This window comes from Stegostoma tigrinum, chromosome 3, assembly GCF_030684315.1.
Source record: "Stegostoma tigrinum isolate sSteTig4 chromosome 3, sSteTig4.hap1, whole genome shotgun sequence".
Taxonomy (NCBI): domain Eukaryota; kingdom Metazoa; phylum Chordata; class Chondrichthyes; order Orectolobiformes; family Stegostomatidae; genus Stegostoma; species Stegostoma tigrinum.
In genome coordinates, this window is record NC_081356.1 from 31,341,007 (window position 1) to 31,363,194 (window position 22,188).

Below are 22,188 nucleotides of genomic sequence, written 5' to 3' on the forward strand. Positions count from 1 at the left end.
AAAACCATGAGGAGGGAAGAGTTTTTACAAGTAATTTAAATGAATAAAACTGCTGTAGCTATTCTTGTACCACTTTAAGATTTTGAAATATTCATTGAAATACAATGAAAATTTTCCTATGCTTAAAACATGGAAAATATAGATATCTGTAAATATTGCATAACCATCATATTTTGTCACTGAAATTTTTTTTTATTCTACATATTCAGCCGTCTACCACAACTTTTCACAAAAGATTTAGCACTGGTACAGCAGTTTTTTGAAGCAATGTGCAAGGTATGTGGAAATTCTCTGAACTTGTCCTTTTGCGTTATAATGCCTGATTGTATTTCAAATAGGGGATTTTTAATCTTTTTTTCAATATTGATAGGAAGCTCCTGATATCAGGCTTTCCATTCAGGAAGCTTTGGCTATGATGGTAGGAGCATACTGTTCTTTACAAGGAGCTTCTCTTACACTCATGGAAGCTCTAGTTGCTGCATATCTGGAGAAGGTATGTCCAAACCTACAAACAAATATTGTTGACTGATATAAACTTTACCTTTCATATTGTGACCATTTTAAACAAAATATTGCATTTATGTAAAACCATTGATGCAATAGAATGTCCAAAGCACTTTGTTATCAAATAGATTTTGACTCCGAGTCAATTGAAGATATCATGAGAGAACCCCAGATTGCATTAATGTGAAAGGGGATATGTTTTTCACTGAAGGATATGTGGAGAGAACTAGATGAGTATAATTGTTGGTTGTAGCCCATGTTGCGTTAACATAATGTATTAAGCATTTTGTAAATTAATTTGCAGATGACCATTAACAGTGTACTTACTTTCTGTCAAATTATTTGGTCATTTATACACAATTTTGATCTTGATTTTAAAGTGCTAATTTGACTGGACAAGCATTTATGACTTTTGTCTTCCTACTGAACAAGGTATTAAACTTATAGTTAACGTTTGTAGCCATGACTTAGAATGTCAGAGCAAACTTTAACATTTCATTGTTTTCCTGTTGCTGTCAGGTTCTGTAAACATGATGTAGCGTGTGGCAAATTAAATATTTATGTCTGTACTGAATGCAGTACATGAGAAATTTCTGAAACAAGTTGTAAAGTCTGTGAAATGGCTGTTGGTATGTGAGACTCCCTTTAAGAAGCAGCAGAAAGAAAAATGAAATCATGTTAACAATGCAAATAGGATTTCTGCAATTATTACTCTTGCTATTTTTTCTAGCCTGAAGTGCAGGTCCGACAAGTTGCTGTGAAATTTGCCAGCAAAGTGTTTGCTTCAGACCATATACCATCCAGATACATGCTGTTGCTTGCTGCAGGAGATCCGTAAGTTTTCAGTCATGGCAGGAAATATAATACAATAGAATACTAAGTGTATACATTTTTATGCAGCATCTTTATTATGGTTAAAAATTTCAAGTGCTTTACAGTAGCTTTATTCAGTTTCACATCTGGTCACCTAGGGATACATGGGAACAGAGAGCTCGATCATAGAGTTAAATTGTAAGGAGCATTTTAAGGGAGAAAAGAGGGGTCTGGAGGACTACATAGCTGAATGCACAGCTGCCAACAGTGGGGCAATGAGAATCAGAAATGCCCAAGGGACCAGAATTGGAGAAAAACTCATCTTCCAGGTTATGTGGTTGTTGGAAGTTAACGAAATGGAAGAAATAAGATTAGAGAGGAATTTGCAAACAAGGACACAGAAGTTAAAATCATGATGTTACTGGACCAAGAGTTATCATGTGGGGCTATGAACACAAAGGGCAACTTTGTGTTAATAGGGGTGTGGACAAGAGAGCGTGGAATTTGTGGGAATTGAATACACTGAAGAAAATAATAAATTAACCTGGCTTTTCAGAGCACTTTTTACTTTTAAATATTTATTACTGTGTACTGCCAACGTGTTTGGAAGTGAAATGGATTGTGTGTATATGCATCATAAAAGCATGTGAATTTGCTACGGTCTACTTGCATGTTTGTAAAAACAGAAAACAGCAAAGGATATTTTTAACCAGAGTCCAATGGATGATCTTCTAATTCTCTCTTTAAAATTAGGAGAGAGGAAGTGTATGGGGAAGCACGACAAGTTTTGAGGGCTCTACCGAATCAAACAACAGAAAAGGAAAGCACCCCTAAGGTCATGCCATCGTTTCCTGAAATGGTCCATTACATTCAAGATAAGGTAATATTTTTCTTTTCAAAAGTGTTATAGTGGAGCTCCATTCGTGTCTCCTCCTTTCCACCTTCACTAATATAAATAACTAGTGTTAAGAGTATGTAATATGCGAACATTCTAACAACTTGTGCAGTCTACTGACTGGTGTGAAGTTGCTTTGTTCAAATTAAGTTACAAACCTAATCAGATAGCCTGCAGTTTATGCCTGTGTTGGTGGTGGCTAAAACTTCACTTCATTCAGATTCACTGGTTCATTTGGATCCTTAAGTGCTTTTCCTTAAAAACGTGGTTTCTTAGACATAAACATCACAATTTTTCACAAGCTTTGACTATTTGCATTTTTTATCAATTGTTTAGCTGATTGTTGGAGCAAAACATTTTAGTGGGTGACAAGAAAACCATTCCATAGTAATGTCTGTGCTGAATACCTAAAGGCAGCTTTAATGTGATTTGTTTGTAAGGAATGATACTTAGTCTGTGTGAAGGTCTGACAAATCTAGAAACTCCAAACTGAGCATCCATGCAGTACTGAGATTCTAAGCAGCAGCAGAATTGTATTCAAACACAATCTATATCATCATGGCCTGGTATATCTCCCACTCTTACCAGTATCGATAAGCTAGGCAATTGACTCTGGTATAATGAAGAATGTAGGAGAGAGTTACCAGGAGTAGCACTAGTCATCTTGAAAAATGCTGAAAGTTATTAACCTGGTGAAGCGATAGCATTGGACTTGCATGCCAAGCAGTAAAGTCATCATGTGATAGATACTCTTGATATTGATGGGATTACTGTGACTAAATCCCCCATTATCAACATCCTACAGGTTATCATTGACCAGACAATGGCTATAAGAGCTGGTCAGAGGTTGGCAGAGTAAATCATCTCCTGACTTCCCAAGGTTTGTCCACCATCTACAAGGCGCAAGTCAGGAATGTTCTAGAATATTTTTCACTTGCCTGGACGAGCATAGCCTCATCAAAAGCTCAACATCATCTAAGACAGACTTCCTTAATTGGTGCCCTGTCCACGAACTTGAAGATTTCCTCCTTTCACTACTGATGCATAGTGGCAACAGTGTGTACCAAGTGCAAGATGCAGCAACTCACCAAGGATCTTTTGGTAAATTTCCAAACCTGTGAACTCTTGAAGGGACAATGACAACCGATATATAGAAGCGTCACCTTCAAGCTCCCTTGCAAGCCACACAATGTTTTGGCTTGGAACGGTCTCGCTATTCCTTCACTGTCTCTAGATCAGTATCCTGGACTTTCCTCCCTAACAGCACTGCAGGTATACCGAAACCTCACGAACTGTAGTGGTTTAAGATGGCAGTTTACCACAACAAATTTTCACATTAATTAAGAATGGGCAAAAAATGCTGACCAACAATGCCCACAGTCTATGAACAAGTAAGAGAGACTAAAGGGAATTGGATTTTTTTTTTGTTTCTTTGAGTCAGCAGTCGTTCAATAACAATGTGAATGTTCTTCTATCTCAACTCACCTTGTTGCACTTTCACACATTCCTTTTATAAATTTCCTTAATGGCCTAAGTAAGGGCATAAAGAATCTGACAGGTGGTTTATGCATTTTTCCCTTAAAAACAGCTTGGCTACTTCCTTCTGTCCTCTGGTGGACAGTAGGAATAGGTATTCTGAATTTGTTTTTCTATCTCCTCAGGCCTCTCAAAGGATAAAAACATCAGCAAAATATACTGCAGGAACATACATTCTGCCATTTAACCCTGCTACATACAATGAGGTAAGAACTGATTAGTTGAAGACAATCACATGGTCTATTTGCAATACTATTGTCTAGTATAATCACATATGATGAAATAATAAAGAAGATGGTGATTTAAATTGAATAACGAGAGGAGAAAGGTTCAGTTAGTGTGATAAATTGTGTGGGGTTAATAAAAAGACGACTCAAATCTTAACTGTTCTTTAAGTTTCCAAATAAAGAATTCTGTTGCATTCAAATTTTCAAGTAAACGTTTCATATTACAGTGCTTGAAAATTACTGGGATGCATTCTCCATTTCACTACCTCTACCAATTAGAATCCATTTGTCAACCAATCAGCACTCCTGTCATGTAGGTCATTCCAGGTGTGCCAAATTGCGACAAAAATAGGTTATGCAGGGAGGTACCCTTTGTCTTGGATTATTATTCTTTTTTTTAGATAATCAGTCAGTTAATCTGTGAGCACCTTTGAGAAAGGTAGTCGAAGACTGGATCAAGAGTTCTCAAGCAGCTTGGACGGGGAATAGAGAGTTGTTAGAAAGTATTTCAAGTGTATTTCTGATTTGGTGTCACTGAGCAACCATGGAATGAGGCCCATGCTTGAACTAGGTGCTTAAGGAGAGAGAGGGCTGCCAAGTGAAAGGACCCTAAATATTCTCATACCTATGAGAATGGTGGGAACACTGAGAATACTCGGTGAATTCCTGAGAGCTGTGGCAACCTTTGGTTTGGTGCCAAGAAAAATGATGGAACCTTGAAAATTCTATAAAATATAGAACAAGTTTTGAGTAGTCATAAAATTTGAACATAGGTTTCTGTTGATATTTTTGGGCTTGAAGAATATGTGAGCCAAATGTAGTGTTCTTAGTATTTGTTTTGTTTAATTCTTGTATTATGAAGTCTTCTGTTTAAACTTGAAATTTAGTGGTGTCATTCTTTCAATTAATAGCTGGGAATTCGAATTCTTTTGAGTTACAGGCCTCTGTTGAGATCTTAACTGCTAATTTAAATGTTTGAAAAGCAGGGATTCTCCTGTTCCCAAATTGTCAACCTTCAGTTTTCTAACTGTAAGGAAAAATGTATTCGCGTGCCATGCAGGAAGAACACTCTTAAACAAAATGTTTGAAGCTCTGACTATACATTTGGTTAGCTGAAACACCATCTCCCATTATATTTCTATGTAAAACTCCCCGAATTTGTCAAAATTACCACAAAATTGGATATATTTAAAACAAGGACTTTCACCTCTGAGTTAGAATACTTTGTGTTCACTGTAGAGTTGAGAGGTTAACAAAAATTTCTTTCAAATTAAGGTAATTAATGTTGTTTGTTTATATAAGTGCTGGAAGCCTGGACATTGTTCTGGCAAAACATCATCAATGTGAAATGTTAACTCTGCATCCCCCCACCCCGTGTTTTCCAGCATTTTCTGTTTTTTTTATTGCAAGCTGCAGTGTTTTGTTGGTACAGACTATCAATTTGACAGTTGTTGAACTTGGTCTTATTTCAGCTGATAATACTTCTTCCATCAACAGTTATTAGATTGAGATTGGAAGTTTGATTACTATCTAATTGCCTTCTTCCCCCTCACTACTGACCCTTCCAAAACAGGAATGCTAAAAGCACTTGACCATGATCTTCGACTTTTCCAAGCTGATCAGCTGCTTCAGTCCTGAGAAGATCTCCACCAGATCATATTGTGCAGTGTATTTTGCTCACTAAATCCTTTGGAGGAGGCCCTTATTACTCTAAAATGCTCTGTCTCGAATTTGGGAATAAGAGAAAAAGAAATTAAGCTTCTTAATTCTTTGTCAAACTGAATTCAATTAGGCTGCTGTGGTACTAAATCAAGATGTTGGTGATCCTTCTGACCTTTCAACAGTTCAATTTTATCTTGGCAGTCACAAGACTATCTTAACAATGCCAAATCAAAATAATATTTGTTGCAATATTTGTGCTTGCATTACCTACAACAACAGATGACTTTTTACTTAACTATATTCAATGTCTTGAAGAAGTCTAAAATAGTGCATGAAGGAGTAATGTATGTAATGTTTCAGTAAACATCAAACTCGATTTAGTCAGCTGTATACTAGGTTAAGCAAGCTGCTTGTCCCTTGCAACAATGGAGAGGTATGTAGCGTATTAAATCCAGACCCATGGATCTGAAAGCAATTTGAACAACTCCTCCCTCTGGCACAGTTTAGAAAACGTAGTTTTTTGCTTTAAAATATTAATGTTATGAATTTGGTTATGTCTATAGATTATCTTGTACCTGCGAATGTGCCTGGCACACAGTGCAGGGGTGGTACCCATATCTCAGAGTTTCGTCGACATGCAGGACCAAGCTCCAGCCATTAGTCGTTATGTCAGAAGTTTGATTCCTGACTCTCTAATTTCACCATCGTCATTAAAGAATGGCGAAATTAATCCAGTGCAAATGTACATTGATCTTCTTGAGCAGCTACTATCAGCCATAGGAGGTAAGATCAATCGCAATATTTGGGAGAACATAATTATCTCTAATTATGAACTGAAAGTCATGCCAGCCTTTGGAACATAAGCCAGCTTGTGGAAAGCTGAGAAAGATTGGGACTGGCAAAGTTTGTCTTGATTTTGTTTTTGTGCAAGGCCTGTTTGCTTTGAAGCATTATTTAAGTTAATTTGCACAGCCATGCACTGCTGTTATTTTCAACAAGCCTGTGTGATTCCTTCAGGTTGTATTGAATCTGTGCATGCTCTTATCTTTGAGAGAACATTTGCACCTGTTCATCATTTCTTGTTGTTTCCTGTGCTCTTGGCAGCTGTCAGTATCCTAACCATTATTTATTCGTTTCTTCCCTTTTATTTTGTGTCCCATTGTAGAAACTAAGAATACATGTTTTGGTTACAATAGTTTTCTGAAATGTACTCTGAGAGTGTCACAAGGGTTAATTGATTATACATGTTTAGGGTAGCAGACTAAATGTACTTTTTTGTAAAAAGAAATGATTTAACATAGATCATGAAAATTAGTGGTGTGTGGATTAGCCACATTTTGTAATTGTCATGAACACAGGCAACATCCATGGAACTAGCCAAGAACCCTTATGGATTACAACTTCCAGTATAAGAGAAGGCTTTATGTTTAAGAATAAAGGGCTACGGACACAGAGTAGAGAGATTTCTAAAAGGCATTTGATAAGATGTGGCATGCACGACTAATTAATAAGACCCATTATGTTGAGGTAGTATATTTGCATGGAGATTGGATTGGCTTAGTACTAGAATGCACAGTTGGCATAAAGTGGGTATTTTCAGGATGGCAACCTGAAGAGAATGCATTGCTATAGACGTCAGTGCTGGTGCCACAATTATTTATAATATACATTTAATGCCTCCAATAAGAGAAGTGAATTTGCTATAGCTTAGCTTGTAGATATGACTCAGAAGCAAGTCGTGAGGCTGATGTAAAGGATCTATATGGGGATATAGACAGGTTAAGTGAGTGATCAACAAATTGGCAGATAGAATATAATGTGAAAATGTAAAGTTATGCACTTCAGCAAGAAGAATAAAGGGCGATGAATATTATTTAAGTGGAGAAAGACCACAGAAATCTGAAGTACAAATGTGTCTATTTGACCTGTGCCATACTTGACATTGAAAAAGATGTACTTTGTAAAAGGCCTAGAATTTCACTGATCTTGTAAGCCGTTTTAAATGGGCTGACACAGTCTGTTTTTTATATTGGAAAAATCTAGTCTAAAATGTTCAACTACAAGGGAATGAATTGTGCATGAATCACAAAGAGCTAGCATCCAAGTTCAGCGAGTAATAGAGAAGGCAAATACAGTGTTGGCTTTTATTTCACAGGGAATGGAGTATAAAAATAGTGAAGTCTTGCTGAAACTTAACAAAACACTAGCCAGACCACACCTACAGTACGGTCAACAGTATTACTCCCCTATCTACGGAAAGATGTACTGGCATTGGAGGCAATCTGGAGAAGGTTCATTAGATTGACTGACTCCGGATTTGGAGGGACTTTTTTCTTTGTGGAGAGGTTAGGTGGATTTGGTTTGTGCTCATTGGAGTTTAGAGGAATGAGATGACTGACCTTTTTGAAACAAGAAAGATTTTGTAGGACAGTTGACAAGGTTCAGACGCAGATCTCACTGTGATTGATGCCTTATTTAAAAGAGATGAGGAGGAACATTTTCACTGAGCGTATTAAATCTGTGAAATTCTTCACCATAGAGGGCTGTTGGGGTTGAGATGTCAAAAATATTCAAGGCTGAGGTAGACTAATGTAATTTGTGAAAGGCAGGAAAGTGGAGTTGCGGATTATTGGATTAGTCATAATCTTATTGAATGACAGAGCAGATTCAAAGGGCCAAGTGGACTCCTTCTGCTCCAATGTCTTACAGTCTTATAGAGATAAATGGAATAGAAGCGTCATATTGGATTCTCTAAGGTATTGTGAATTATAACATCAAAGTTCTATCAGCATTTCGATAACAACTTCGCATCTTATTCCCTAGCCTTCAGAGATAATGGGAACTGCAGAGGCTGGAGAATCCGAGATAACAAAGTGTGGAGCTGGATGAACACAGCAGGCCAAGCAGCATCTTGGGAGCACGAAAGCTGACGTTTCGGGCCTGGACCCTTCATTTTTCTGATGAAGAGTCTAGGCCCGAAACGTCAGCTTTTGTGCTCCTAAGATGCTGCTTGGCCTGCTGTGTTCATCCAGCTCCACACTTTGTTATCTTTATTCCCTAGCCTTGTTCAGATGGATGCATCCTAAAAGTTCATTTCATAATGTGAATTGAGAAAAGATAATCTGATTAAAACAAAAGACCATTTCAGTTAATCAGGTGCTGAATATTTGCACACAACTGATTATTGGTGCATCAATTTCAGATCTCAGTTGTATAATACAAACAGAATAAATGATTCAGGAGAGAATGACGTGCCTGCTGCCAGAGCAGGTATTATATTGAGAAACCAATGAATTTGGGGCAGAAGATAGTATACGTTGACTGACTTCCTGATTTGTGTGTGAAGGCATATGAGTGGCAATGATATAAAGTATCATGCCTCATGATACCAAATATTCCAATTAATTTTCTGCTTTGATTTTGTTGCTCTTCTTTTCTGTCCTCCTGCCTGGAAATGCAAGGATTGCCTGTGATGTACTGTTTGTTGGAAGTAGTCTCAATCTATCCACAGAAGTTGGCTGCACAGTTCACAGACAAGATAGATTGGATTAAGGTATGCTCATTATCTGCTGAAATAATATTTTTTGTGGATGAAACTAAAACAGGCATTGAATACTAATTTTTGACCATTATACCCATGAAGGTTAAATTTTTTTCCCCACTTTATTAAGAATAAAAGTGCATTCAGCCGCTTTGGCTCAGTTGGCAGCACTCTTGTTGCTAGTTTAAGGTTTAAAGTTTCAGGTTTGCTCCAGGATTCACGTGTGCAACCCAATCTGAAGATGTGCCGTAGAACAGAAAGATTGTTGCCATCTTTTGGATGAGACTTTAAACTGGAGCCGTATCTGCCTAATTCAGGTGGATATGGATATCAGAGGTATTGTGGAATAGTTTGAGGAAAGTTTGAGCTCCTTTAGCTGATACTTCCCTATTAAAGGGTGGAAAGCATGTTATTCTTCATGTCAGCACTGTTGATGGGATGTTGCTCCTCAAAAACTGGTTGCTGCATTTCTCCATAATTGTAATGATCACAGTTTGAGACATTTCTAAAAGATGCAAAAAAAAGTGCACACAAAGAAGTTTATCTTAATTTTTAAGACCATTTTGACAGGGCATTTTGGCTAATATAAAATTTAATCCATAAATCTGAAAACATTTGAGTGTAATATAATTTACTTCAGGTGGAAACAAAATCTCATTTCTCTCCAATTGCAGTTTTGCAACAGAAGCAAATTCAACTACATTTTGTCAAAATTATTCCCTGACTAGCTTGAGCATTGATTTTATTTTAAATTGTCTTCAAAGTTTGACTTATGGAGGTAAAAAAAAGAACTTTTTTAAGAATTAAGAAATATGATTGATAAATTGTTTCCCCTGTCTTAATTGTCACTCCCTCCTCCACTTTCTAAAAGGCCCTCATGAACACAAATAAAGATGAGATCCGTGAACTGGCAGCAGAGCTTTATGCAGTAGTGCTATCTGTTATGTCTGGGAATGACTTGCAAATGGCAGTTCAGAATCTCATTAAGAGCACGAAAGATGGTGTAAGTACTTACCTTAATTAATTAAACTTTTGTTGAGTATTGCCAATTTATCTTGCACTGCTGTCTTCTCACTTTCATTGTTTGAATGTCCTCAGGTTACGCACCCCATCTGAGAAGAAGTACAGGCAAATAATGCGGGGCTGATGCATTATCTTGTTAGTAACTCTTTGGAATGTTGATTTTATCCATGAAAAGGAGTGATGGTGGTAGTAGGCTCCCTTACAGCATTGCAGTATATGAGAAGAAGGAACTCCTTATGATCTAAAGAAGTTTCCGCATGTTGCTTTACGGCATGATATATTTGTCTCCATTGCAGCCACACATGTTGTGAATTGATCTTTAAGCTAGTTAATGGGATGCTTATCAAATAGTTGCTTTGGCTTGAATGATGTCAAGCTCACGAGTGGTAGCTGCACCCATCCTTACAATTCTCATCATGCTTTTGATTTCTACTTGAGTGATGGCCGAGATACATTGCAGAATCTGGGGCTAACTCGTTCACCACAGAACATCCAGCATCAGTTACCTTGTCTGCCACTCAACATTCATGTGTCTGTTCCAGTTTTGTCACTGGTGAATGGAATATTGATAAGAGAGGACTCAGCAAAAGTCATGCCAATGATTATCATGAGCAGGTGGTTAGGCTTTTTCTTGTGGTTGCTTGAAATTTTTATGATCTGAATGTTACTTAGCACTAATCACCCCATGCCTGAATGTTGTCCCGGACTAGATGGATGTGGTACAGACTGCTTTATTACCTAAAGATTGCCAGCAGAATCCATTTGTTTCCATTTTTAGTCCATAATTCTAATGAGACCCAGAACTGTCGTTCTAGTGAAACCCAAACTGATATCTTTGGGTCAGCTATTTGTGAATAAATGACTTCTGAAAGCATTGCTGATGACCTCTTCCTTCACATTGATGACTTGGAGTAGTTTGATAGAATAATAGCTGGATTGGTTAGATTTATCTTAGCTTTGGAAATGGGATATAGCTGAGAATGTTCCACTTTTGTTCTGCAATGCTGGCATTATAAGTGTACTTTGCAAGGGGTGTGTTGAATTCTTCACAGTTGGATATTGTCAGGGCCTAGAGTCTTCACTCTGTCCAGTGTCGTCAATATTATACATAATTAAGAGCAACAAAGTAACAGACCTTTCACATTCTATTTTTGGTAGAGCCCTGAAACACAGCACGGAGCATTGTTGGCTTTAGGATTTATGATAGGACGGTACCTGGCCAGGAAGAAGAGAGCAAGTTTAGAAATCCAAGATATGGAACATTCGGATACAGAAGAACCACTGGAAGACCAACTAATCCAATCTACCACAGAAACAATTAGTAATTAACTTGCAATATCACTCTCTATAATGTTTTCGGTGTTTTATTTGTCAGAGCACCCGATCGAGCTATTCAGCTGTTATTCTAATTGTGAATCTTGCTGCCCAATGTTTTCTTTTTACCTGAAATTTCACCCAATGAAGTTACAATTTGTTAAAAATAGTTTTGAAAGATTGAGGATGTTTGAATTTCCTCCGGGCATTTAGACAAGTTCTTGATTGTGTGGTTTTGCTTTGGCAGTGCTTTTGGGCACTTAACCAGAATGGTTTCATAAAGCATAATGCTCTTCCTGCAAATTTCGGTGTTTGCCATTTGAAACCTTGCCTGAAAGGCACAATTCCAAATGTTCATCGCCGGTAAGGACATCTCACACCACTACTTCCACTTGTTAATATATTTACTCTTATGATAGCAGTTGTAGAACCGTAGATTGCTGACCATGTCTGTGCTGTAGCTTTTAACATTGTTGGGAGACGTCCCAGTTTGCAGAACTGTATACAGTATTGTCCCCACGTGTGTGCCACCACCACCAGCCTCCCTAGATGTTTACCTTCCTAGCCACATAGAACTGTACAGCACAGGAACAGGCCATTCAGCCTCCAGCGTTGTGCTGAACATGGTACCAAATTAAACTCATCCCTTCTGCTTGCCCTTAGTCCATAGCCCTCCATTCCTTGCACATGAAACCTATCAGCTGCTTTTGGGCATTGAATTGTTTGAAAAACAAATGTGTGCTGCAGATTAGTAAGTAGAGTACCCTGTTAAGTTTTTTTGTGTTTAGAAGCTTGGTGACCGGTGGCTTCATGAATGGATGAAGCTGCTACAAGATGCATACGATCCTTCCATATGCTCATGAAGTTATGATTACTGAAAGCAAAAATAAATAGTTTTTTTTCTTAGTGATTCAGCTATTATCATATCTCAAGACTGATAGTTTTATCCTTTCATTTTAAATATGGTAGCTAAATATGCCATGTATTTCAGCTTCATTTTTAGATGATGCATCCACTTCATTGGCCATGGCTGCTTGTGTAGCAGTTGGTGAAATTGGAAGAAATGGTGCTTTGCCTATCATAAATGAAGGACCTGGATTCACAAAACTGCACTTGGTGGAGAGCTTGTTAGCTAAAATCCGCTCAAGCAAGGAGAGTAACAAGGTGAGGGTCAGCCTTTATAACAGGTCTTTATACTTGTGTTGCTTTTATTTGGGACGAGACTAATTGAGCAAGACTTCTACCAATAGCACGGGCATCAGTCATTCAATGTATCTTTGTCAAATATCAGTTCGTTATTTTCAAGAGAAATTTCATACATTTTCACATGTCTTCAAGGCTCCATTCTTAAGTCTGTCTTCCTTACATGTTCGAACACAGGCACTGACTAGTACTTTCCAAATGATACCTTGCAGAATATGATTACCCACAAATTAACTTCAGAAAATGCAGATTCCCTTATCAGTGGGAATAGATTGAAACAAATCAAGTTTCTAAGTAGATTTTTGTCATCTTGTTTTGCTGAGATACCAAGTATTTGAAATTACAAAATGAGATTTTAGGACTGTTATTTTTAAGTTTCAATATCTCCTGTATTAAACAAAGAGGTTTAGCTAATGATTATCTTCAGGAGGACATTCATACGTGCATGCTAGGTGTTTGCATTGCCATTGTTGAAGTCACACATTTTTAAATGCCAGATTTTGGCATCAAAGTGTACAAATTAAATTGTTAATCTTATTCCAAACTATTACTTAATGTAAAACAACATTATATTCGAGTTAGTCTAACAAATGATAATTAAAGTTTTGAAGTTTACAGAGCAGAAATGAGTTCATTCAACCAATCAGATGTATGTGAAAGGTTATTACTTCAAATGTGGTGCATAAAGATGATGTTCAAGCACTGAAGAGTAGCCATAAGGATAATTCATTGCAGAAAGAATCTGACTTAAGAGGAACTATGGGGGGGAAAGAAATGGGCTTTTTAATCACCTTCCTAATCATCAGGAATATTGCTCACTTTAGATGTGCTTTTGTGGTCAATAGAAGAGAAATAGAAAACATCATGCTTAACTGCCGATCATTAATCACATCTAGTTATTAATTACAACAACCGGGCAATTATGTTCTATTTTGTAGATGAAGGAACGAGCAGTACAGACACTGGGTTATTTGCCTGTTGGTGATGGTGATTTTCCTCATCAAAAGAAGCTCTTGCAAGGATTGATGGGCTCAGTTGAGGTAAGCATTGCACTAAACAGACATTGAGAACCAAGCATCTCTTTTCAAATCTGTATTGTGCAACACAAGTGTGAATTTCAGTTTGTATTCCTCCTCAATTTCTAAGTGACTGTAACAAGACAGGCAAGAGTTGCCCAGCTTTAGCAGCTCTTAAGATAGTGATCACAATCTTTTTCTTGAACCACTACAGTCCGTGTGATGGACGTATTCTCGTGCTGTTTGATAGGGAGTAGAGATTTCTAAAAGCATTCTTGAGATATGGGTCTCAAAATCAACTCCAGTTTTTATTACTTTTATTGAACCATTGTTGTTATGTGATACCTGTGTACTACTGGGTTCTGGCTCTGTGGTGATAAAGTAACAGCAGTATGTGTCCAAATCAGGGTTATACCTAACCTGGAGTTGGAGACGTTTCAATGGGGCCTGTTGTTCCTGTCCTCGGTGCAAGTTGGGGAGTTACTGCACAGAATCTTGTGTGCTGTCACCATCAAGTTGAAAGCAAAATATTTTGAATGTAGAAGTGTTAAAATATTATGATCTATATTATAATTTCAAAAATTGTTGGTCAAAATGCACTTAATATCCATGATTGGATCATCTCAGCTCTTTCTCTAAGAAGATTTTATCATTCCTTGAATCTACAATAAAGTGGTGTTTTGATCATCAGGACAATGTGGAGAAGTTACGTTCCTCCTGATTCTTCCTTCAGAACTTCAATTTAATCTTCACTCCATTATACCAGCTGGAACTTCGATGCACTCACTGACATTACTGACAGAGCCAGAACGTATCCGGCACTCTTCAAAGAATCAGTCAAGAGTAAAACACAATATAAATTATGGGAATAACTATCTATTCTTGTCTGCGTTTTGGATCAAAGCTTGATGTTGGGCTATCCTATTCCTCTTGGCACATCTCATACCAAATGTACGTTTTCAGACCAGCAATAAAAGAAGAAACTCATCTGACTTTGGCCATGCCACACAGCTATACTTCAGTGTACTATTGAATCAGTGTACCTCTGCCTGCCAGGTACATTTCAACAGGTGCAGTCTTTTCTGTGTTAGCTTTGGCTGAATGGAAAGGCTCTGACTTCAGTTTAGTTCATAAGTTCACTTCATAAGTTTAGTTGTCTCCAAATTGAGACAGTTGAGCATAAAATCAAGACATATCATCCAATGGAACAAGGAATGCATGCCATACCTTGGAGCTCCTTTTAGTTGAGGCATTAACTTAAGGCCCCTCCTGCCCCTTGGTTGACAATAAAAGATCCCACAACCACTATTTCAAAGAGAAGCAGCATTCTTCCCTAGTGCCCTGGCCACTTTATCATTCAGCTAAAACAAATTACTTGGTCATTATCACATTGCTGGTTGTGGAAACTTGCTATGCACAAATGGTCTACTACCCTTCCCACAACACAACCACAGCAACGACAACACAGCCACAAGTTTCTGAGGTTAGCTAAGGTGCTAGAAATGTGCAACTTATCTTTCCTGGTCTTTCACATCTGCTGAAGTTAGCCCTTTGAATTGCCAAAAGGATCAGTGTAGATGGACTCGAGTTACCCTTAGTGTTAACCCCTCCAAAGATGAGTTTGTGGCCGATCCTGAGGATGCCATCTATTGCAAGTATATGGAGAAGCTTAAAGTTGGTTGTTGATCAATTAAGTGAGATTGCTGTCATTGTGATCTAAAGAAATTAGAATGCAGGCAGCCCCAAATCTGTTAGATTTCCAATTACCCTCAGCAATCAAAATCACAAATTGTGGATCTAAATTTGTTCTTACCAGGCAAAACAAATAGAACTGCAGTTCACAGTGGGAGAAGCAATCACCAGTGCTGCAGTCGGAACAAGTTCTCTAGCAGCTCGCGATCTGTGGGTGGTTGCTGAGGAGGAATACACCCCTCCGGTTGGTAAGTTGCACATCCTGTCTGTGTGTGTCTAATCAAAATTTAATGTCTTAGTGACAATTTCTGTAAACATTTAGGAAAGTGAATGAACTTTTAGTGGTGATGATACAAGGTGGGTTGGGGTCAGTTCAGTTGTCTGGGGCTAACTGAAATAGAGCTGTTTCAGAGCATAACAATGTGTAGTTGTATATGTTACAAAGAAAGCTGACCTGTTTTTAAAATGAGTACATCTACAAAATGCCTTCCATAAGCTACATGACTTCATGTGTGGATTCAACTGGGGCCAAAGGAGACTTTAATACTCTGTTGCCTTAAGAATTAGTCACAAGTGTGTCACTATTTCAAGGATTTTGGGACTATCCATTAAGTATTCAAAATTTGTGAAGACTATCCTGTTGAACAGGAGCTAGGACATCACAACAAATTTCAGCATAATTGACTTTACTATGTGAACAGTTCTTCTTCGAAAATTAACATTTGCAGCCATTTTGTTTATTGTGATAAAGTCTGGCTGTGCCAGCCATTTTGCAAGGAGAACCTCTGAACACAATGATAAAGAAATCTTGAAATGGTGACTGCTTCTCAGCAGAAAGGCAGAAGAAGGCACACAAGACAAAAAAAAGGCAAGCTAAAGGAGCTATTGCATTGATCCAGAGTACCAAACGACACACGATGCAGTGCCATAAAAAATGATGGAAAAAACCCTTCACTTTCATCCCTACTTTTAAACTTTTGTATCTGAACATTAACTGATAGCTTTATTTATTTTAACTTAAGTAACTTCAATAACCTTTGTTATTCTGATATAAAATGGGTCTTGTTCTGGATTTTTGAAACCATATTTGGCTGTGTTAGCAGATCAAATAATGCAAATGTGATCTGCTTCAGGCCTAGCTTTACAGCTTTCAGATTGACCATCATTAAAATTTTAGATCGAAATTATCATTCTCTTCTGAATATCACCAAAATGACAAATTGTTATAGTGCACGGAGGCCAATCAGTTATTCTCCCACCTTTCTGTAAAGAAAGATGTATTCATGTAGTTTGGATATATTTCACAGGCTCACCTGCAAATTTCAATGACCTCTTTGTTTTAATCCTCAGCTGTTAAAGTAAATGATGTTGTTCCATGGGTTCTGGATGAAATCCTAAAGAAATACATCATTAGTTCTAATCCCCACGTCCGCCAGGCTTCCTGCGTCTGGCTTTTGTCACTAGTGAAAAAACTGAGCCGACACAAGGAGATCAAGGTAAGGACATTCAATTATTTTGAATTTTTTTAAATCTTTCCAAAACGACTAAATACTTGTGAAGTTTCTCTTGATTGATGTTGTGAAATTTTGAACATAATGCAGCAATCTTTTTTAATTGTAATAATAGGATACAGGCAGTGCTGAATTGTGATTAAGGTGATAAAAATGATTTTTCCAGAGCGTATTTAATACAAGACTTTTAATTTCTTCCTGTGAATGAATAAAATAAAATGTGTCGTGCTAAGTAGCAATCATATTTTCAGTTGTCAAATTGAAAAGATGGCATGGCTGCTCATTTTTAAAATGGTGAGGAATTTAAAAGCAGTTGTTTGTATCAGATCTCAGTTTGTAGCAGTATTGCGGCTTATTTTAGGTAATGGATTTTTCTTAAAACAATCTTGTGTATGCATGTTTAAATTTAATAATGTTTTCTTTACAGTCTCATTTAAAGGAAATTCAGAGTGCATTCATTTCGATTTTATCTGAAAATGATGGTAAGCTTGCTGTGTATTTAATCTGGCTTGTACTGTAATTCTCTCAGTCATCAAAATATTGGCGGGGGGGTGCAAACAAAAGCACCAATTATAAAAGTTAAGCTACTTTTGACACTAGCATATGGACTGAGTTGTGTTGAAGGCAGTGCATCTTTAAATATGTTATTCATGAACCTTCTCGCCAGCAGTATACATGTTTCTATGCAGTTAACCTCATATACATTATTGCCTGCACCTGCAAATCATAAGTGTGCAGTAAAGTTCCAAATTTAGTAATATAGGTTGTAGAAGCTTATTTATTTGTCTTCCTAATTGAAGATTTTTTGGATCCAGTTTAGTTTTGTTCATAAATGATTACTTCGCTGAGTACATCACATTCTTCTATGAATAATAATATGCACAGTCTTAAATGTTGTGTCATCTCACCCTGCCAATCTAATATCATTTAAGTATCGCAGTTTCCGGAGAATGTTAAACCCCAGGCCACCAGTTAAATGTCCTGGGATTGTGATTTGCTCATATCCCATTCCTAACCCTTGGACATCTCCCTCACTGGCTCTGCAGCTCACCACCCTGCTTCCCCTGTGTTTGCCACTCTCTGCAAGCAAGAGAGCAGAGATCAAGGGATGATAATGAGACATCCGAAGTGGAGCATCCAGCGAGATAGTAAACAGGGCAATGAATGAGGTAGCAAGTCAAATGGCCAACAAGTTAGTGAGAATTCATTGGGCACCCAACAGTGACATCAGCAGTACTATGCATGTGCCAACTTTCTTCTGGGTATATTGCGATAATGTCAGTAGCACTGGTTTCCTGTTCCATTGTATTGACAGGATCTTAGGTCACAAATTAGTGGACTGCAACAGAATGTAAGTATTTCCCTGTGTTCATTCATAATTTACTGGTTCTCTCTGGCATGAGATGATTAGCAGAAAATACATACCTCATAGGTAGGCATGGAGGCCTGAAAGAGAAATTCATGCCCTTGCAAACCAGTTTTATAGTAGCCTTTTACAGGGCAACAAAAAAAAATAAGGAGGGAGAAAATTAAATATGGGGGTAAGCTAGCCAGTAATATAAATGAAGACTGTAAGAGTTTCTTTCGGTGTATAAAGGACAAAAGAGAGGCAAAAGTGGACATTGAACCATCGGAAATGATGGTGTAGAGATAGTCGTGGGGAACAGGGAAATGGCTGAGGAACTGAATAATTACCTTGCATCAGTCTTCACAGTAGAAGACACGAGTAGTATACCAAAAATTCAAGAGTCGGGTGCAGAGCTAAGTATGGTGGCCATCACCAAGGAAAAGGTGCTAGTAAAACTGGCCAGAAGGTGGACACATCACCTGGACCAGATGGACTACACCCCAGAGTTCTAAAGAGATAGCTGAAGAGATAATGGAAACATTAGTCGTGATCTTTCAGAATCACTAGAGTCAGGGAGGGTCCCAGAGGATTGGAAAATCGCTAATGTGACACCCCTGTTTAAAAAGAGAGTAAGGCAAAAAGATGGAAAACTAAAGGCTGATTAGCCTACCCTCAGTCGTGGGCAAAATTTTGAAGCCCATTGTAAAGGATGAGATTTCTGAATATTTGGAAGTCTGTAGTAAAATAGGGCAAAATCAGCAAGGTTTCAATAAAGGGCAGGTCATACCTGACAAATCTGCTAGAATTCTTTGAGGAAGTAATGAGCAGGGTAGACCAAGGAGAACCAATAGATGTTACCTATCTGGACTTAAAGAAGGCCTCCGATAAGGTGCCCCATAGGAGGCTGCTGAGTAAGATAAGGGCCCACAGTGTTAGAAGCAAGGTGCTAGCATGGATAGAAGATTGGCTGTCTGGCAGAAAGCAAAGAGCCTTTCTTGGGATGGTAGCCAGTGACAAGTGGTGTACTGTAAGGGCTGGTGCTGGGACCACAACTCTTCACTTTGTACATTTAATGATCTAGTTGAAGGAACTGTGGGCATTCTGGCTAAGTTTGCTGCTGATACAAAGATAGGAGGAGTAGGTTGTCTTGATGTGGCGAGGCTGCAGAAGGATTTGGACAGGTTAGGAGAGTGGGCAAAGAAGTGGCAGATGGAGTACAATGTGGGGAAAGTGTGATGTCATGCACTTTGGTAAGAAGAATAAAAACATGGGCAATTTTCTAAATGGGGAAAAAATTCAGAAGTCCTGAAGTGCAAAGAGACTTGGGAGTTCTAGTCCAAGATTCTCTCAAGGTAACCTTGCAGGTTGAGTCAGTAGTCAGGAAAGCAAATACAATGTTGGCATTTATTTTTAGAGGACTTGAATGTAAAAGTAGGGATTTACTACTGAGGCTTTATAAGGCACTGGTCAGGCCACATTTGGAGTATTGCATGCAGTTTTGGGCCCAATATCTCAGGAAGGATGTACTGGCCCTGGAGCGGGTTCAGAGGAAGGTCATGAGAATGGTCCCAGGAATGGGGTTCCACAGGGCTCTGTCCTTGGGCCTCTACTGTTTGTAATTTTTATTAATGACTTGGATGAGGGGATTGAAGGATGGGTCAGCAAGTTTGCAGACGACACAAAGGTTGGAGGTGTCGTTGACAGTATAGAGGGCTGTTGTAGGCTACAGCGGGACATTGACAGGATGCAGAGATGGGCTGAGAGGTGGCAGATGGAGTTCAACCTGGATAAATGGGAGGTGATGCATTTTGGAAGGTCGAATTTGAAAGCTGAGTACAGGATTAAGGATAGGATTCTTGGCAGCGTGGAGGAACAGAGGGATCTTGGTGTGCAGATACATAGATCCCTTAAAATGGCCCCCCAAGTGGACAGGGTTGTTAAGAAAGCATATGGTGTTTTGGCTTTCATTAACAGGGGGATTGAGTTTAAGAGTCGTGAGATCTTGTTGCAGCTCTATAAAACTTTGGTTAGACCGCACTTGGAATACTGTGTCCAGTTCTGGGCGCCCTATTATAGGAAAGATGTGGATGCTTTGGAGAGGGTTCAGAGGAGGTTTACCAGGATGCTGCCTGGACTGGAGGGCTTATCTTATGAAGAGAGGTTGACTGAGCTCGGTCTCTTTTCATTGGAGAAAAGGAGGAGGAGAGGGGACCTAATTGAGGGATACAAGATAATGAGAGGCATAGATAGAGTTGATAGCCAGAGACTATTTCCCAGGGCAGAAACGGCTAGCACGAGGGGTCATAGTTTTAAGCTGGTTGGTGGAAAGTATAGAGGGGATGTCAGAGGCAGGTTCTTTACGCAGAGAGTTGTGAGAGCATGGAATGCGTTGCCAGCAGCAGTTGTGGAAGCAAGGTCATTGGGGTCATTTAAGAGACTGCTGGACATGTATATGGTCACAGAAATTTGAGGGTGCCTACATGAGGATCAATGGTCGGCACAACATTGTGGGCTGAAGGGCCTGTTCTGTGCTGTACTGTTCTATGTTCTATGTTCTATGTTCTAAATCTTAGTTGGCCTGCTGGTTTATGGGTTGGTGTACGTAACTCCGTTACCTGAAGAAATTTAATCAGTGTACTAGGCATTGCAGTAAGACTGCACCTAATCAGTGTCATCCAGTGAAGAAAGGCAGTGATTATAATACTAGAACTAAGGAATCTACTGCAGTCTATATTGGAGTTTATTGAAACTAATTATGTAATAAGCAGCTATGCAAGTTAATGCTTGTAGGAGTGTTTTTCTTGACTTGAGAAAAAGATTCAGGCAGGCGGAAGATGTTTATTCAGGCAGAAACTGGTTTATGCAAGGAGAGCACCTAAGGATTGTCTCCAAAACTGGCTTCGCAAGATAGATCAATGACACACCCTCTGCTTTTACTTACTTAGCCAGGTACAGGCCACCTCTATAATGCTTTATGCTGACCTATTTGTTTACTTAACATTGTAGAGCTTAGTCAAGATGTGGCATCTAAAGGTCTTGGATTGGTGTATGAATTGGGCACTGAACAGGATCAAAATGAGCTAGTGTCAATTCTTGTGGAAACACTTATGACTGGGAAGCGGTAAGACTACATCTTTCAGCTAAGTTATTTTTAGAAGCTAAATATGTCATAACTGGACTCTATATCAAAGATTTATACAGGAAGATGCCTTTGATTTTACATGTTTCAAACACTTGCCTTTAATGCTGTTTTATTCTTCCGCACACACCCAAGCAATGGAGAGCATGTTGCTGTGTGTGAAGATTTGATCCTTAGATTAGTAGGTTATAACACAACCATTTTATGGAGCAACAAAAAATGAAAATGTTACATAGTCATACCAATAGATTCAGAACTATGCAACAATTCCTAAATTGAATATCTTGCTTCAAAATATTTTCACTAGTAATTGCTATTTACTTTGGTTTCTGGAGTTGGTTCATTTTCAGGTAATTATTTTTGAATATATAACATGTTTTGATTATATTGCGGTTATTGATCCATATTGTCGACTTATTTCATTTACTGGCAGTAATTCCTCTTACAGGATTAAACAAAATTTTTCTGAAGATACTGAACTGTTTCAAGGAAATGCATTGGGAAAAACTCCTGATGGGTAAGAAGGACCAGGAACCACAATTAACATTCTCATTTTCGTGACATTGAATGAAATGATCATTCCTGAAATCCCACATTATTCATTTTGCACTTGAACAACCAAGTATTTATGAAGCAGAATTCAAATATAGGTTTGGATAATTGTTTCTTGCACATTTATAAAGTATACTACATTAGTTTGCTATACAGTAATAGGTCTTTTGACACTTAAGTCCATGTCACCTCTCAACCTATAAAAATTTCTT

The 22,188-nt window shown here is 38.3% G+C and overlaps 1 protein-coding gene across 1 annotated transcript in view; it reads left to right on the plus strand.

Annotated features, from left to right (window-relative positions):
* ecpas (Ecm29 proteasome adaptor and scaffold) overlaps window positions 1–22,188 on the plus strand; it is a 111,543-nt gene that overhangs the window by 54,194 nt on the left and 35,161 nt on the right. The window contains exons 13-28 of the mRNA XM_048527982.2: window positions 210–276; window positions 371–493; window positions 1,235–1,338; window positions 2,071–2,197; window positions 3,874–3,954; window positions 6,201–6,420; window positions 9,099–9,190; window positions 10,050–10,181; window positions 11,360–11,522; window positions 12,507–12,679; window positions 13,657–13,758; window positions 15,551–15,674; window positions 16,777–16,922; window positions 17,365–17,419; window positions 21,292–21,406; window positions 21,873–21,941. Coding sequence (XP_048383939.2) covers window positions 210–276; window positions 371–493; window positions 1,235–1,338; window positions 2,071–2,197; window positions 3,874–3,954; window positions 6,201–6,420; window positions 9,099–9,190; window positions 10,050–10,181; window positions 11,360–11,522; window positions 12,507–12,679; window positions 13,657–13,758; window positions 15,551–15,674; window positions 16,777–16,922; window positions 17,365–17,419; window positions 21,292–21,406; window positions 21,873–21,941 — 1,893 coding nt within the window. The remainder of the gene's footprint in view (window positions 1–209; window positions 277–370; window positions 494–1,234; window positions 1,339–2,070; window positions 2,198–3,873; window positions 3,955–6,200; window positions 6,421–9,098; window positions 9,191–10,049; window positions 10,182–11,359; window positions 11,523–12,506; window positions 12,680–13,656; window positions 13,759–15,550; window positions 15,675–16,776; window positions 16,923–17,364; window positions 17,420–21,291; window positions 21,407–21,872; window positions 21,942–22,188) is intronic.